The 19242-nt window shown below is 39.6% G+C and overlaps 1 protein-coding gene across 7 annotated transcripts in view; it reads right to left on the bottom strand.

Moving 5' to 3' along the window:
* The window catches only part of ralgps2 (Ral GEF with PH domain and SH3 binding motif 2), a 542667-nt gene that overhangs the window by 28347 nt on the left and 495078 nt on the right, over positions 1 to 19242 (bottom strand). For 6 of the 7 annotated variants that reach the window (XR_009514828.1, XR_009514826.1, XR_009514829.1 and 3 more), the window contains one exon: positions 10366 to 10458. Coding sequence is in view for 3 of the 7 variants with exons in the window: in XM_059984875.1 (XP_059840858.1) it covers positions 10366 to 10458 (93 nt within the window). In the remaining 4 variants the exon portion in view is untranslated. Of the gene's footprint in view, positions 1 to 6252; positions 7405 to 10365; positions 10459 to 19242 lie in introns of those variants that run through there. The other variant, XM_059984874.1, reaches the window with a different exon arrangement.

The following is a 19242-nucleotide window of genomic DNA, read 5'->3' as shown; positions in this document are numbered from 1 at the left end:
ATATATTTCAAATTTAGAAAATGAGACAGTAAAATGTGAAAATAGTTGTGGGGCTGAATAGTTTTTCAAAGTACTGTATAATGTGAGAAAGCCCACCTCCGACGCATCAGGGTGGCATTCTCAAAAATGTATATATTATTTACTCATATTTGTATATATTATTATTCTCATAATTCAGCCCCCTTTTGGAAAATTAGTAAACACTCTTCCAGAAGTATGAAACCAAAAGAGAGCCATACATGAGGTTCTCATGAGAAAGGGAAATAGGTTAAATCGGAAGTAGCTCTTTTTATAAACGTATTTTAAACTCTCAGTTGTTATAGTTCATCAGGTGTCAACTTCATTTCAAATAAGGCACTCAGCCCCTGAAGAATCTTATCCATTTGCAGAGAATGGAAAGTATCAAATACTATAACTGTTTCTTTAAAGAAGCGATCTTCAAAACCCAAGGAAACACTATAACCTCCTCACCAGTGCTTGTCCGTCAGTTTGGCTTGTCAGCTAACAGCCATGTGACTCAGTGGTGAGCAGACCTTCTTCTTCGGTTGTCCATTGGAATCCGATGATGACATCCACTCCTTTAATGGTGAGATCTTTGATGACTATACAGTCCTATCCTGGACCCACAAGTTCTATTGCAGGTGAAACATGTATATATGGTAGTGGTGGTGGTGGTAGTGATGGCAACCATGGCTGCATTTCTCCTGGCTCTCTTCTGCTGTCTTCTGAGCAGACCACTTTTCTAAACAATATACATCTATGTTTGGTATGATTTTGGGTTCAACCAAACAAGAACGTTGGGAATTCCAATTAAAGGCTACTTGATTTGAGCAAATGCTGTGTAAGTACTGCCCATAGACAATTATCAGTCAAAAAGAAATAGTACACTAGTTTAAAATTATGAAGAAGGTATATTTGCTAATTTCAGCTTTACCAAACAGAGAAAAAAAAATAAAAGGGCCCATTACAATTAATCCAGTCTAAATGTGCACATAAACATTGGAGCTTACGTCTGTCGTAGTTGGGTATACCACTTTATTCATGGCGCTGAATTCTCATCACCAATCACATGTAGAACTTCCCTTTTTGGATTCCTTTGTCTTGCATTAAGGTCTTCCCTTCAGATTTGATCATCCAGGTGTCTTCCCTGATCTGCTCCCCTCTGCATTTTCCGTCAAAAGATCATGAACCTGACTATTCTCTGTTTGACCAGCTCTCTCAACAATCTTCTCTCCATCCCAGCATCCTGATTTGCTGACACAACATTTCTAAATTGAGTAACATGGCTCCTTATCTTTAGTCAAAACCAAAACTCCCGGCTGGACACACTGCTTTTACAGAAAACTGCTAAAATAAAATACCTCACAGCATAACAGTAAAAATCTTAACCAGTGCATTAAATTCTTCCCCCCCCCCACCAAAAATAGTCAAGTCCTCATGACTTTGGAACTTATTAAACCATTATTAATAACACAGTATTCAAAAGAATTTTGTGATTTCAGGCCCCCCCCCCCCAATCCACTTGTAAATGGCAGTAACATATTTCACTATTGGGATGGAGCAACACACTGTTTCCCTGGTACATCATATGCCAGCCTATCTGGAGGTTTCCTGACTGTCTAAGACCTTCTTATCTCATCGTCAGCTTCTTTAGCCTCAGGCACTTCTTGTGACTGTTCCTTTTTACTTTGGGTGCACCCTCCACCCCCACAGGTCTATCACTTGTACCTTCTGATGACTCAGGTCCCTGGCCACCTGATTGAACTCAGCTTCATCCCCAATTATATTGGTGCCCAGTTTCTCCTCACTGTCTATTATCAGCTTCTCCACTAGTCCTCTCCATTACCTCTGAGTCAGGGTTGGGAACCAGTAATCTCTTCATCAGTTCTTGGGGAGTTTGCATAAGGTAAAGCATACCATACTCCCATCTCCTTATCCTCTGAGTCTGCACAGTACTCAGTGGTTGGTGCCTTTTCAGGTCTTTCCACTGAAATCACACTGTTGTCAGCTGGTTGCCTTTCTGTTCTCCTCCTTCTGTGCAGAGTTCTCTCACTCGGTGTAAGTTCCATGTACTTCCTGGCCCAGGGGTAGAAGTTGATTCTGATGGAGAATCTTGACAAGTACCATTCCTATCCTCTGGCTTCATCTGGAAAAGTAGCACATTTGGCATCTGACTCTCCACAATATAAAACATAGACACCCAGTGGTTGGCCAACTTATGCTTCCCTGGCCGCACAAATTTCTTACTAAAGCTTGGTCTTGGCACCAGTTGAGAGGACCTAATCTTTTGATCGTATCTCCTCTTGTTTCCTTGGTTTTGCTTGATAGTAGAAACTGCTGTTAGCTCATAAGCTTTTGCAGTTCTTTCTTTATGTCAGAAACATACTTGAGATACACCTTCTGCGGCAAATCTTTGCTGCTGGCTTCAAAGCAAAGATCTACAGGTAATCTTGCGTCACACCCAAACATCAAATAATATGGTGGATAGCCAGTAGCTTCATTCTGTGTACAGATGTAGCAGTGTACCAAATTCCACTTGTTCTTTTTGTTAGCATTCAGGGTTCCAAGCATGTCTAGCAATGTGCAGTTGAACCTTTAAGGTTGAGGATCACCCTGAGGGTGATATGGCATGGTCCTTGACCTCATCTCCAAGCATGCCCAGTAACTCAAGTATTAGCCTACTCTCACAATCTCTTCAGTGATCACTGTGTATCCTCCTTGGGAGGCCATAATGAATAAAATATTTCTCCCATCACACCTTGGCAATTGTGAATGCTCTCTGATTCTTTGTGGTGAAGGTCTGGTGCAGAGATCAGTGATGACCAAGACATTTGCAGCATTGCTAGAATCAGGCTCTATGGAGAGGGAATCCATACATACTAAATCAAGTGGTCCCATACTCTGTGAGATAATGGAGCAACTCTCGTAGGCAGCGTCTTCCTCTGGATTCACAACTTAACAGTTCTCTTCATCATCGTCAGTTGGGAAAGTAGATCTAGATTTAGGGGGTTAATTGGGATTTTTGTTGTTTGTGTAAAGGAGTGGGGGAAGTGTTTTGGGTGATTACCATGGCAGCTTATTCTTTTGCGTTACAGATTGGCCAGACTTACTTTTCATTGTGCGTTACTGTGTGTAACTTGTGCCCTTACACTGTTTTGGATTGTAGGCCCTGTGTGTCTTTTGATATGATTAACATGAGTGTTGCTGATGGAGGCCACCCTATGAGATTTATTTCTTGGAATGTAAATGGTCCTGTTAAAAGAGCTAAAGTTTTCTCTCATCTGAAACAATTAAAAGCAGATATACTATATCTACAAGAGATACATTTAAGAGTGGAAGACCATATGATAGTGATAGGCATCCGTTAGTCTCATGAGACCATAGATTTGTACCTTGGAAGGTTTCCAGGGTGGAGGGCTGGACAGGGTTGTATGGGAGACCGGCAGTTGCCCAAGCTGCAAGCCTTCCCCTCTCCAGTGTTGTCCAAGGGAAGGGCACTAGGACTCAAGCAGCTTGGCACCGCTGTTGTCGCAGAGCAATGTGTTGTTAAATGCCTTGCTCAAGGACACAACGCGCTGCCATAGCTGAGGCTCAAACCAGTGACCTTCAGATCACTAGACCAATGCCTTATCCACTAGGCCACGTGCCAACATGGAAGACCATAATAGACTTCGTAAAGCATGATTAGTCAGGTTTTTCATTCCATATTTAATAGTAGGTCCAGGTTGGTGGTAATATTAATCATCAAAAGTATGCTGTTTACACCATCTGATGTAATCAGTGACCCTAATGGTTGCTTTTGTTATAGTCTCTGGATCTCTCTTTCAGATACCTGTCATTTTAGTAAATGTTTCTGCTCCGAATTGGGACAGCTTCCACTTTGCAAATAAGGCTTTGTCATTAATACCGAACCTGAATACCCATCGGCTAATCTTTTCAGGAGATTTGAACTGTGTTATTGACCCACTGCTTGATAGGTCTAGCTCTAAGGGAATATCTTCTGGCATGGCAAAGGCCTTCTCGATGTTTATGCAACAAAATGTTTATATGGTTATGGAGAATTTAGATCAAGCTCTTGGGCAGGAAAAGATTAATAATGCCATTATGGCTACGCAGAGTGTAAGTCCCCAAGTCCTAATGGTTATCCGATAGAATTTTATAACAAATTTAAGGATAAGCTCATACCAGTCCTTCTAGAAGTGTTTCAGGAATCTTTGGAGCATGGTTCCTTACCCCCTACTCTTTCACAGGCATCTATTTCACTTCTTAAAAAGGACAAGGACCCAACTCAATGTGGATCATATCGCCCCATCTCACTCTTGAATGTGGATGTGAAAATTTTGGCTAGAGTGCTTGCATGCCATTTAGAATGCCCCCTTCCCAAGATAATCTCAGATGACCAAACAGGTTTTATTAAAAATCGCCATTCTTTTTTTAATATCCGTCAACTGGCTGTTGTGGTTTATTTACCCAGTGATTCTCCAAGTCCGACGGTTGTTATCTTGATGCAGAGAAGGCGTCTGATATAGTGGAGTGGGTATACTTGTTCAGTGTTTTAGAGAAATATGGATTTGGCAGAATATTTGTAGCCTGGGTTAAGCTATTATATCACTCGCCTTCAGCGTGTATACAGACAAATTATTTTCGATCTGACTATTTCCCTTTAACACGTGGCACTCGCCAAGGCTACCCATTGTCCCCTCTTCTTTTTTGCAATTGCAATTGAGCCTCTTTCTATTGCACTTAAGTCAACTACATTATGTGAGGAGAGGGACATGGAACATCGTGTATCCCTATATGCTGATGACCTCTTACTTTATGTTAGCGATCCTGTAGATAGCAGTCCTGCTATTGTGTCATTATTAGGTCAATTTGGAGCCTTCTCTGGCTATAAACTGAACTTCCAAAAAAGCAAATGCTTTCCCATTAATAACTTGGCCCTACAGATCCGACAGGAATCTTTGCCTTTTCCTGTATCTCAAGATGGTTTTGTATACCTAGGAATACATATTACGCGCTCTTTTACATCTCTGTTTGAAGTTAACTACAAGCCTCAGGTTAGCCAAATGAAGGCTAATTTTGAGAGATGGCGCAGTTTACCCCTTACTATAGTTGGGAGAATTCAATCAGTGAAAATGACTATACTTCCCAGATTTCTTTATTTGTTCCAGTGCTTGCCAGTTTTCTTATCTAAGTTATTTTTCAAATCAGTCAACCAAGCTATAAGGTCCCAAGGGTTAATAAGCGCTCTCTTCAAAGAGGTCGTGACGTAGGTGGAATGGGCCTTCCTAGCTTTATTCAATATTTCTGGGCATCGAACATCCAAAAGGTATTATTTTGGCTCCACTGGCCAGATATAAACTAGTGTCTGCTTGAGACACGGTCTTGCCACTCCTCGTCTCTCCCAGCTTTAGTGTATTCTTCCTTGCTATTGAAATCCTCTCAATTCACATCCAACCCAGTCGTGCTCTCCACCCTCAAAATTTTTAATCAATTTCAGTGTCACTATAAGTTCACATCAGCTTCAGTTTTGAGTCCATTTATAGAAACTATCTATTTCTTCCCTCCACACTCAATTCAGTTTTTAGAAAATGGGGTTTGAATGGTCTTATGCACATTAAGGATTTGTACACTGATAACATATTTGATAATTTTGATAACCTGTGCAGTAAATATGGCCTTCCGCATAATCATTTGCCACTTTGTCAAGGAAAAGTTTCCCTCTTTTCCTGATCAATCAGCTGCTATGTTGTGGGAAAAAAATCACTCTTAGCTTTAATAATAAAGGGCTGATCTCTGTACTATACTCTCAGTTGATGTCTTTGGGAGTTCAAGATCTAAACAAAACTAAGACTAGGTGGCAGGATGACCTTGGTATGGATCTGGCTGAGGAATATTGGGCAAAAGCATTGAATAGGGTTCATTCCTCGTCATCATGTGCTAGACTGGGGCTCATACAATTTAAAGTTTTACACAGGGTACATTTAAGTAAAGCCAGGCTTGCTGACATTTATCCAGGGTCAGATGCTGGTTGTGACAGGTGTTCCTTCTCTCCGGCTGGCTTAGTGCATGCATTTTGGTCTTACCCTCAGCTTGATGGCTATTGGGCACTGTTTTTTAAAATTATCAGTGACATTGAGACCTTGCCCGCTTATAGCTGTACTTGGTGTGGCAGATGATGTTTTGGGTTTAAATGCAAGCCAATCGTATATCATTGCATTTACATTGTTACTGGCCCGAAGGAGAATCTTGCTGGTCTGGAAATCTGCCACTCCCCCATCTGCTGCTACTTGGTTAGAGGACGTAATGTTTTTTCTGTAAATAGAAAAGATTAAATTCACTTTGAGGGGGTCTGTGAAAAAGTTCTATTCGAAATGGGGACCTTTCTTGTTATATTTTGGAAGTCTTAAGGAATTACCTACTAGTTGAGGGCATTTGATTGTACTTGGGAAGTTGCCTCCCTTTTTACACGCATATGGTTTACCTCACAGGATGGTTGATGAATTGTAATATGAGTGTATTTTGGATCATCTGACATGTTGTGGATGTGTGTGGGCCTTCGTCCTGAAGTAGTGTGGGGGTATGGCTGTGAAATGTCCGTACTTATATTTCTGAATTGTTGTATTGTAAATACAGTCAGCCCTCCTTATCCATGGATTCCGCATGTGCAGATTCAACCAACCGCGGATCAGGAAAACCCAGAAGTTCTCTCTCCAGCACTCGTTGTTTGAGCATGTACAGACTATTTTTTCTTGTCATTATTCCCTAAACAATACAGTATAACAACTATTTACATAGCATTTACATTGTATTAGGTAATAAAAGTAATCTAGAAATGACTTAAAAGTACAGACAGTCCCTGCGTTATGAACAAGTTCCTGAGTCCTTCTTTAAGTCGGAACAGGTACATCTGGTATTATTTAGTGTCAGTTAGTCAAATGTTTTTCTTAGTATATAGTACATATTTTATCTTTCTATGCATATAAAACACTTAAGAAATATACGTATTTCAATAATTAAACCACTGCGTTGCTTAATAATAAGTGTAGCTTTCATCGGAGCAGGGCCTTTCACATGCTCCATTAAAATTGTTCCGATTGTTGACCAACTGTGGCCTAACGCTTTTCCAATAATGATGGAGTTTCACCTCTTTCCGATCACTTTATTATTTCCACCTTATTTTCAATCGTGATTGTGATTATTTTCGTGAACAGAAACACCGTAGATTCAGAGCTGCACTGCCAAGTCCTGATGTCCACCACACTGAACATGTTAAATAAAGTCTGGGGTTCCGCTGGGTCCTAAAGACCACCACACTGAGCCAGGAGCATCCGCATTTTTTTGTATCCGCGGGGGGCTCTCGGAACCAATCCCCTGCGGATAAGAAGGGCCGACTGGGCTGCCCTGGTATGTTCGGGAAGGGCAGGTGAGGGGAGGTTTGTTTAGGGGTAACATATAAAAGCAAAATGGAGGAAAATGTAATCCATTATGTATTCTGTATTGTGTCATTCCTTCAATAAACATATATTTTTAAAAAACAGTACTCTTCAACCTCAGACTTCACTTGGAGCCTATAGAACCAATCTTGGACCAATTCGTAAGGTCTTGTCAAACTGCTAAAATAAAATACCTCACATATAGTAGTAGAAGGTTTAACCAGGGCATTATGCTCTGAAAGTGGTGTAGACTCTTAGGGCCACCTAAGTCATAAAATTGTTTAGCATCAATGTACTGATGCCACCCATCACCATGGAGTCACACAGAACAGAAACTAACCTTTCAGTTCACAATGTCTCTCATGCTCAGCTAAACAGTTTCCATTTGCCAGTATCAAATGTATCTTGCTATGCCTCATCTATTTAAATGCCATTATTATATCTGATTCCAACCACTGATATCAACCACTCATTGTGCATAAAAATTACTCCACAGATCCTCTTTAAAATTCCTTCCTCTCATATTAAGCCTATGTCCTTTCATTTTAATCTTGATACCCCTACATTGGAAAAAAGATTTTTACTATCCATCCTATTTATGCCTCTCATAATCTTATATATTTCCATTAGATCACACCTCAGCCTCCTTCACTTCTCAACATAGCTAATCTCTCCCTATAACTAAAGCCCTCCAATCCAAGCAACATACTGGTTAATCTTCTCTGCACTCCCTCCAAAATAATCACATCTTTCTTTCAATGTGACAAACATAACTCCACATATTTCTAAACAGTGTTTTGTAAAACCACAAGTAACATCCTAACTCTCATATTCTGTTCTGTGACTTATGAAAGGAACCATGCAATTTGCCGTCTTCACTATCCTATTGACTTTGGCTGTTTCTTTCAAAGAACTATGGCTTTGAACCTCCAGGTCTCTCTGTTCATCAACATTCATTAGTGCCCTACCATTTACAGCATATGTCCTACCTCTATCTGACTTCCCAAAATGCATCATCTCACACTCATAAATGCGTCATCTCACACTCATCAGGACTAAACTCCATTTGCCAATGCTCCATTTAACTTTTCTTCTGATCTATATCCTGCTGTATTATATAGATCAGGTTTCTTTGCTATCCACAACCACTAATTTTTGTATAATTCGCAAAATTATTGATCATTCCTCCAACATTTGCAACCAAGTTATTAATGTATAGTGCAAACAGCCACAATCCTAGCAGTAGTCACCACTGTATGCCACTTGTTGCAGACTTCCAATCAACAAAACACCCTTCCATTACTACCCTCCTCCTCCTATCACCAAGCTAATTTTGGACTCAATATGGCAGCTTGCCTGGAATCCCATGGGCCTTAAATTTCGGGACCAGCCTACCGTGTAGGGCCTTGTCAAGAACAAATCCTTAAGTGTGATGAAGATGCCTGCCAGAATCAGTTTAATCTGCATGTTAATCAGGGTCCTATCAGTTATCTCCTAAGATGTGAAATCACCAAACATGAATGCAAAATATTCTCTAATCTTTTTGAGCAAGTTCAATACTTAGAAGACATAGGAGGAACAGAGAGATATAACTGTCCTCCTTATTCAGTGTACCAAACTACAGATCATCCTTGTTTATGTAACTATTGAGACGGTTACTTACATATTACTTTAAACCTCAAACAGAAGACACTAGTAACTATTTTAATGAATTGTGTATTCAGAAAATGACTGCTACACTTCAGTCAGCCAACAAGAGAATGGTGAACAAGGAGAAAACAATGCATGGATGTGTGAAAAAAGTTAGGGAATTGGACAAATAGGATTGTTTTCCAAGAGCTGTTTTGGTAGACTATATTCCTCCTTTAGTGCTGAACTCTTTTAAAATTCTAAAGATGAAGTTACTTAGATAATATAATAACAATTCCATCTTGATTTCTCTAAAAATTACATTGATTCCTGAATATGTTAACAACCAAATAAACTGCTGTAAAGCTAGGGTTATTTTTTCTATTTGAAGTGACTTATACACTTCAGTAAGTTACTTCTTGAGAAGAGGTGACTTGATAGAAGCGTATAAAATTATGAGAGGCATAAGGGTAGCCAGCACCTTTTTCCCAGGGCAACAACAGTGAATGCCAGAAGATATCTGTGAGTGGAGGGAAATTTAAGAGAGAAGTCTGAGGTAGACATTTTATACAGAGAATGGTGGCTGCCTGGAATGCATTGCTGGAATGGTGGAAGAGGTTGATTCAAAAGGGGCATTTAAAAGATTCTTAGGTAAGTCATGGTGTAAGAAAAAAGTAAGATTATGAGCAGTATAGGAGTAAAGGGGTGCATTAATTGTCAAATAGGTTTATATTGGTTGGCATAACATCATAATGTTCCATTGAATTAAAAGAATGAAAAGGCCTTGAGTAAAGAATCTTTGTCTTGATAATCCACAGTATTTTCCTCAGTTTGTTTGTTACTGATGCCAGATGATAGAACTTGTATCTGAGTCACAGATAGTTAAGTTTAACTAATTAATTTCAAATTTAATACAAGTGTTGACTGTATCTTCATTAATTAAGATTATTTGGTTAAATTATGTAATGGAAAGTCACTCAATGAAACTTACAAGTACCAATGGTCACCAACAATGAAAACATATGAAGTTTTTGTTGATACTGTAAAATTACTTTTAATCCTTCATCATCAAATATTACTTGTAACTTCCATAGCAATAGGAGAGTCAGTAAATCTGTTACATTGCATCAATATAATTTGAAGTACAGATGTTCTCCCTTAAGATCTGTTACACAAAGCTTTCCAATGGGAGTGCCTACTGTGATTGACAAAGACTGATGATGTTTACTACAGCAGACTGCTTTCACTGGATTCTTAGCAGCTTGAAAACAAACCAGGTTCTGTGAAGAGAGATACTTACATGTTTTCTTTCTGTCGGTTTTAAAGATTTGGCTGAATAGTAATATAGTTTTGTTCCACATAGTGCCACCCAATACTTGGTCCATGATGCAACCTTAACAAAAAAACATGACCTGTAATTAATATGATTACTGAACATATGCATTAGTGAGTATAGACCACAGAGGGATTTAGATCCGTTATTAGGGATGTGTGAAATCTGCAGAGCTAAGTTATTTCATTGACTTTACATTGATGCTATATACTTGAACTGTACTTTTTCAATCAGATTTCAATTTATGACTGATTCGATCAGGATCTTAATTGTTTCATTTAAATGGACAAAAACTGCTTGGAACAATTAATTCCCAGTCACTAGGTGATGAACTTACACAATTTAAAAAAGTCCTGCCTAATTCCTACTCTCTCCAGCATTTTTTAACACTTCCCTGATGACACCAGCTGGAATTTTCCAATTAAAAGCCCCAGGTTCCATTCACAACTACCGGCTTTTGTCCATGTAACCCTGTGGAAGTTTAGCACTCCCAAACATCTATATTAGGTGGTCATCAGTGATGGGATAAGTGCACCACACTCATCTTGGAGTCCAGCTGGGAAGCCCAAAATTTCAACAATTTACTTGCAAAGACTTGGAAAACTGCTTGCTGAACCTGAATCACGCAATCTTGGAATAAATCCAGCAAGCTCATTTGTTTTAATGGAGAAAATCAACAAGAAAGGGATAAATGAAAGTTAATTTTCTTTTCATTGCATTAATAGACAGACAGACAGACTTTATTAATCCTGAGGGAAATTGGGTTTCGTTACAGCCACACCAATCAAGAATAGTGTAGAAATATAGCAATATAAAACCATAAATAATCAAATAATAATAAGTTAATCGTGCCAAGTGGAAATAAGTCCAGGTCCAGCCTATTGGCTCAGCAAAATTAAAATGAATGAATTTTCACTGCCCTAGGCCCTTGTTTCAGCTGACACTAGTTGTGAATTATGTACTTGCAAGGGTGGCCATACATAACTGAGAGTTATGGTAAATATAACAGTTACCTCCTGAGCACATCCTTCTTTGCTAGTGAAATATCTAGAGTCATTATGCAGTCACAGCCAAGGTTGGCTTCAGGAGTTTGGTTTGGGTTCAGATTGTATACTGTGTGTGTGGAACTTGGGTCCAAAATGTGTGAATCCATAACTGGGATCCATAGTTGGGAACACTGGTCATCAGGAATGTTGCTATTGTTGTAGCTGAAGCCTGAATATGAAGTATTGGCAAGCACAAAGTTACATATAAATTGTTATAATAAGGAGGAATTCACTTATACACCACTGCAGTCTTAGTGTCACTGACAATATCCTATTTATATCCTAGTTACCCTAATAATATTCTATTTCTTTGTCATCTGCAGTTAGTTCATACCCCTGTTCTGAATGAATAACCAGGACTTAATGTATTAAGTAAAAAACATCTGACTATAATGTAAGGCTACTTACTAATAATCAGTAAAGCTCAAGTCCCGTTTATAATATGTATAATCAAACATACACAAGGAAACCACTCACATGCAGGGTTCAAGGATGCCTTAAATTAAAACGCATATGGTAATTATACCGTAAACTTGATCACAGTGCCCTGCAACATTTTCTAAGGTTACACATTGCAGTTGAGCATCTTCTTGACCAATCTACATACAGTTAATGATTACTTCTTGACTAATCTGACGTGGTTGTTGAGGAGGCGTGAAGTTTAAATAACAGCCTTTTGGGACTTTTCAGTGTCCACAACATTCTAAAGGGAGAGGCTGGACAGCCAGAAGTTATGGTACATAATGGTACCAATGACAAGTAGAAAAAAGGATGAGGTACTGAAAAGAGAATATAGGGAATTAGGTAGAAAGCTGAAAGGCAGGACTTCTAGGGTAGTAATCTCTGGATTGCTGTCTATGCCACACACCAGTGAGGGTAGGAATAGGGTGATTTGACAGATGTGTGGCTGAGGAAATGGTGCAGGGGGTGGGATTTCAGATTTCTGGATCATTGGGATCATTTCTGAGCAAGGTACAACCTGTATAAAAAGCACAAGTTATACCTGAACTCAAAGGGGATCAATATTCTTGTGGGCTGGTTTGCTAGAACTAATGGGGAGGATTTAAACTAATTTGGCAGTGGGATGGGAACCAACAGTGATACGGCTAACGATGAGGCGGTTGGCATACAAGAAGATTCAGCGTATATTGATACTGTGAGGAAGGCAAAACTGCAGTCAGTGGGTTAAGTTGAAATATAACATGGGGACAAAATCGAAAAGGAAGATGAATACAGGACCAAAAATGTTATACAGGTGTCCCCTGCTTTACGAATGTTCACTTTACGCCACTTTGCTTTTACCAAAGACCTACATTAGTGACCTGTCTTTGCAATACAAAGAGGATTTTCGCTTTTAGGAAAATTTCCCCCATATAAATTAATGGTTCTTCGCTTTATGCCATTTCGGCTTAAGAAAGGTTTCATAGGAATGCTCTACCTTTGTAAAGGGGGGGGGGGGCACCTGTATAGGAATGCAGCAGTATATAGAATAAGATAGATAGATACTTTATTGATCCCAAAGGAAATTATAGTGTCACAGTAAGATTACAAGTACACATATATACAAATATTAGAAGAGAAGTAGAAATAAAAAATAAGTTGCTTCAAACAGTCTAACTGGAAGGGGGTCATCACTTCCCTGGATATAGATTGATTCATTATAGAGCCTAATGGCCAAGGGTAAGAATGACTTCATATAGCACTCTTTGGAGCAGCACAGTTGTCTTAGTCTATTTCTAAGAATGTTCCTCCGTGCATCCGAGGTGGCATGCAGAGGGTGAGAAACATTATCCAGAATTGCCAGGATTTTCTATAAAGTCCTTTGTTCTACCACAGCCTTGAGTATATCCAGTTTGATTCCTATAACAGAGCCAGCCTTTCTAATCAGTTTATTGAGCTTGGCTGTGTTGATGCCATTGCCCCAGCACACCACTGCTTACAAGATTGTACTGTACTGGCGACAACAGACTAGTAGCACATGTGAAGGAGAGGCTTTTATACTCTAAAGGACCGCAGTCTCCTCAAGGAGTAGAGGTGGCTCTGGCCCTGCCTGTACCTCTGAGATGGTGTTCCACTCAAGTCTGTCATCCAGGTGCACCCTCACCTACTTGTAGGTCTTTACCAGATGCATGTCCTCACTATCACTTGTAACAAGGAGCACCACCACGCTTAGTCTTCCTAAAGCCTATCACCATCTCCTTTGTCTTATTAATGTTGAACTGCAGATGATTCAGCTTGCACCATTTGACAAAGTCCTCCACCATATAACAACTACAGCACGGAAACAGGCCATCTCAGCTCTTCTAGTCCATGCCGAACGTTTACTCTCACCTAGTCCCACTGGCCCGCACTCAGCCCATAACCCTCCATTCTTTTCCTGTCCATATACCTATCCAATTTTACATTAAATGACAATACTGAACCTGCCTCTACCACTTCTACTGGAAGCTCGTTCCACACAGCTACCACTCTCTGAGTAAAGAAATTCCCCCTCGTGTTAAACTTTTGCCCCCCAACTTTCAACTCATGTCCTCTTGTTTGAAACTCTCCTACTTTCAATGGAAAAAGCCTATCCCTGTTAACTCTATCTATCCCCCTCATAATTTTAAATATCTCTATCAAGTCCCCTTCAACCTTCTACGCTCCAAAGAATAAAGACCTAACTTGTTCAACCTTTCTCTGTAACTTAGGTGCTGAAACCCAGGTAACATTCTAGTGAATCTTCTCTGTACTCTCTCTATTTTGTTGACATCTTTCCTATAATTCGGTGACCAGAACTATACACAATACTCCAAATTTGGCCTTACCAATGCCTAGTACAATTGTAACATTATATCCCAACTCCTATACTCAATGCTCTGATTTATAAAGGCCAGCATACCAAAGGCTTTCTTCACCACCCTATCCACATGAGATTCCACCTTCAGGGAACTATGCACCATTATTCCTAGATCACTCTGTTCTACTGCATTCTTCAATGCCCTATCATTTACCATGTAAATGGGCCCAGGGCCCTGATCTCGTAGTGCAGTTAGAGATTGGCAGGTGTGACTTCATATTTAATCTGTTCTCGCCTTAATGTTTTTTTAGTTGCCTTCTAATGGCTTTTAAAAACTTCCCAATCCTTTACTTTCCCACTATTTTTGCTCAATTGTATGCCCTCTCTTTTGATTTTATGCTGTCTTAGACATTCCTTGTCAGCCATAGTTGCCTCATCCTCCCTTTACAACACTAATTCTTCTTGGGAAGGTATTTATAATGCACCTTCCATGTGCTGTTCTACCTTTATCCCTGCTACTGTCCCCTTCCAAGCAAGGATGTAATGCTTGGGCTTTATAAGATGGCACTTAAAATATTGTGAGCATTTTTGAAGTCCTTATCTGATAAAGCATAGAACCATAGAACATTACAGCACAGAAACAGACCTTTTGGCCCTTCTTGGCTGTGCCGAACCATTTTTCTGTCTAGTGCCAGTGACCTGCACCTGGACTATATCCCTCCATACACCTCTCATCCATGTACCTGTCCAAGTTTTTCTTAAATGTTAAAAGTGAGTCTGCATTTACTACTTCATCTGGCAGCTCATTCCACACTCCCACCACTCTCTGTGTGAAAAAGCCACCCCCCCATGTTCCCTTTAAACTTTTCCCCCTTCACCCTTAACCCATCTCCTCTGGTTTTTTTCTCCCCTAGCCTCAGTGGAAAAAGCTTGCTTGCATTCACTCTATCTATACCCATCATAATTTTATATACCACTATCAAATCTCCCCTCATTCTTCTATGCTCCAGGGAATAAAGTTCTAACCTATTCAATCTTTCTCTGTTACTCAGTTTCTCAAGTCCTGGCAACATCCTGTAAACTTTCTCTGTACTCTTTCAACCTTATTAATATCTTTCCTGTAATTCGGTGACCAAAACTGCATACAATACTCCAAATCCAGCCTCACCAATGCCTTATACAACCTCACCATAACATTCCAATTCTTAAACTCAGTACTTTGATTTATAAAGGCCAATATACCAAAAGCTCTCTTTATGACTCTATCTACCTGTGACGCCACTTTTAGGGAATTTTGTATCTGTATTGCTAGATCCCTCTGTTCTACTGCACACCTCAGTGCCCTACCATTTACCTTGTATATTCTACCTTGGTTTGTCCTTCCAAAGTGCAATACCTCACACTTGTCTGTATTAAACTCCATCTGCCATTTTTCAGCCCATTTTTCCAGCTGGTCCAAATCCCTCTGCAAGCTTTGAAAACTTTCCTCAGTGTCTACTGCACCTCCAATCTTTGTATCATCAGCAAATTTGCTGATCTAATTTACCACATTATCATCCAGACCATTGATATAGATGCCAAATAACAATGGATCCAGCACTGATCCCTGTGGCACACCACTAGTCACAGGCCTCCACTCAGAGGAGCAATCCTCTACTACCACTCTCTGACTTCTCCCATTGAGCCAATGTCTAATCCAATTTACTACCTCACCATGTATACCTAGTGACTGAATCTTCCTGACTAACCGCCCATGCGGTACTTCGTCAAAGGCCTTACTGAAGTCCATGTAGACAACATCCGCTACCTTCCCTTCATCCACTTTCCTGGTAACCTCCTCAAAAAACTCTAATAGATCTGTTAAACATGACCTACCACACACCAAGCCGTGTTGACTCTCCCTAATAAGTCCCTGCCTATCCAAATACTTGTAGATCCTATCTCTTAGTACTCCTTCCAATAATTTACCTAATACTGACGTCAAACTTACTGGCCTATAATTTCCCGGATTACATTTAGAGCCTTTTTTAACCAACGGAACAACATGAGCTATCCTATGCATGTGCCGGCATTGGAAAGGGTCCAGAGGAGGTTCATGAGAATGATTCTTGGAATGAATGTGTTGACGTCTGAGGAGCATTTGATGTCTCTGGGCCTGTACTTGCTGGAGTTTAAAAGAATGAGGGGAGGGGATCTCATTGAAACCTTTTGAATATTGAAAGGCCTAGATAAAGTTTATGTGGAGAGGATGTTTCTTTTAGTAGAGAAGCCTAGGACCAGAGGGTATAGTATCAGAATAGGAGGACTTCCCTTTAGAACAGAGATGAAGAGGAGTTTCTTTAACCATTTGGTGGTGAATCTGTGGAATTTATTGCCACATTCAGCTGTGGAGGTCAAATCATTGTGTATATTTAGGGTGGAGGTTGATAGGTTCTTGATTGGACAGGGCATTGAAGGCTATGGGGAGAAGGCAGAAGAATGGGGTAGAGGAAGATAATGAATCAGCCATGATAGAAGGTAGAGCAGGCTCGATGGGCTAAATGGCCTAATTCTACTCCTCTGTCTTATGGTCTTTTAAGACTCCTACTCCTGGTCAATATCCAATTATTGCAAAACATCCCTCTGATTGATATAAATAATAGACTTCACTTCCCTCCAAACGCATTTGTACTCAATTAGCCTTTTTATTATTAGACACATTTCCTCTACTACCAATGATGTTCAAAAACCTTTTGCTGCTTTTGGAAAAGCTAGGCTTTCTTGGCTTCTTCATTTTGTCATTACTATTTCTTTAAAAATCTATATTTGTATTTCTAGTAGAATCCTCCTCATATGTAGTTCAATGCCCCTATTGTTACTCTAATTATTCAATTCGCCAGGACAACTTGCACATGGCTCAAATCATTACTATATGTTTTTTTCTAACTTGGACACTAGCTTTCCATACTTGCTCAGCCAAAACTATTTCAGTGGTCTTCATTGGACTTTAACTAGTCCTTTTAACATGGTAAGATATTCCACGGGGCTTTATAGATGGGGCACATATCTGAGCCAAATGAGAAGATATAGATTAGTCAAAGAAACATTGGTTAAGAAGCATGAAACAGGATAGAGATGAAGAGAGAATTCCAGATAACAGCACTGGCAAAAGCATGCCCACCCATAGTGAAATGATTAAAATCAAAGTGTAAAAGAAGCCATGAACAGAAAAGTGCAGAAAGCTTGCAGCATTTTTTGCAGTTAGATTATGTTATAGACAAAGGGGCCACAGGCCACAGAGTTTTTAAAATATTAAGAGTGAGCCATTGTTAAACTGTGAGCCAACACATGGAGTGAATGACATAGTGTGAAGTTAGAGCAGTTAAATTTTGAATGAACAAGTTGAATAATGGCAGGTTGGTCAGGACGTGTTTTATATTGTCAGATGCAAATGTGGCAATGACATGTATATGGGTTTAAGTTCGTAGTGAGTTGGGTTGAATTCAGACAACTTAAGTGAAGGAGAATTTGGCTGTATTGTTGAAGGGGGTGCTATTGGTCAGAAACTCATCAGGGACAAAAGTGAAACTGGTGTATTGAAAAAGGACAAGAATTTTGCACTGTTGCTGTAATTTTTTTTAAACTGCTCATACAGTTTTGTTTTCAGGGACGTGTATGGATATTGGTTCAAAACAAAAAAATTAAGCTGAGGTGTCCCACAAAGTATTGAAAAGTCACTAGAATCAGTGAAACATCAACATTTCAGAGAGAAAACTTTCCAAACAAAATACAACTAAAATTCTAACAGAATTTGCACACTGTGAAAACAATTACAAAAATGGTTGTAAGACAGACCAGTGCAACAGTATAGAGAAATTCTGGAATGGGCTCCTCTTCCAGAGGGATAGAAAAACTGCATACCACCATGAGAGGTACCCCATACTACAGACAAAATTCAGACTATATAATCATCATCATAATTCTCTGTGTGACTTTTGCACTACTGCTGCACAAATTGGCAACTACATGACCTACATAATAATAATGACAACACCTCAGAAGAATTTGTTTTCCTTTGGTGGGGGTCCCTTAGGAATGAGGATTACTTACTTTGTTCCATTTCTGTGGCTTCCACTGTCAGTGTTATGGTCACTGTCAGAGATGGAAAATGAAATGTTTGGCAGGGCAATTAATTTGGGAGGTGGTTTATGTTATACTGCTTATGCTGGGCTTCTCTATGCTCCTGGTACATGTTCAAGGTTCTCAAAGCAATCCCAAATTCCCTTCCTTAATTTTGAAGTTATGAACCTTCTTAAAGCTTTTTGTTGTCCACATGGTAATCTCTTAATATGACAGAGTTTGGAATAAAGTGTGTGTGTGTGGATGTCCATAAGTGTCAATTTCATCGATCTAACATTGAACGTGCAAATAATATGGACTACCTCATACAGCAAATTTATGCCTTAATACCTCGGACACTGCCTGGAAAGTCAATTTGCATTGGTTCACTTATCCTGCTTTTCACTTAACACTAAATTTGGAAAATCTTGAAACAACAGTTTTAGTAGCACTTCTCCTGCAGTAAGTGGTCTAAGTCACAAAAACAAGCATTGCTGAGACTGTAATGTTCAACCATCTTTTTCCTTAGGTAGCTAAAGGCTGTCCTGATGGACTGATGGTGACGTAATTTTAATCATAACCTTTGCTTTTGTTATGGTGGTCCAAGAGATGAGAATTGCGCCTCCTCTTGAAGAACATTTCACAATTACGACATTTCTGAGCATACACTTCACAAATCTCTTGGCACTCGGAGGTTGTGGTTTTGGGATCGAAGTTCCTCACTGCCAAGTTTTAGAACTCCTGGTGTGATATAGTCTGTTCCTGAGCATTTTTCTGCTTTTCACCAAGGAAATGGCCTTTTTGACTTCTTACTGAATAGGGATAGTGGCAAGGTTGGTCTAGATAATATACTATGGGATGGTGTAAAGGATCCTTCAATCAAAGATTTTAACTCTAAATTTGCATAATCCTTACTATTAA

The sequence above is a fragment of the Hypanus sabinus genome, chromosome 11 (genome assembly GCF_030144855.1).
Source record: "Hypanus sabinus isolate sHypSab1 chromosome 11, sHypSab1.hap1, whole genome shotgun sequence".
Lineage (NCBI taxonomy): Eukaryota > Metazoa > Chordata > Chondrichthyes > Myliobatiformes > Dasyatidae > Hypanus > Hypanus sabinus.
The sequence above is the reverse complement of the archived record's forward strand: the minus strand, read 5'-3'. Positions and strand labels throughout refer to the sequence as shown.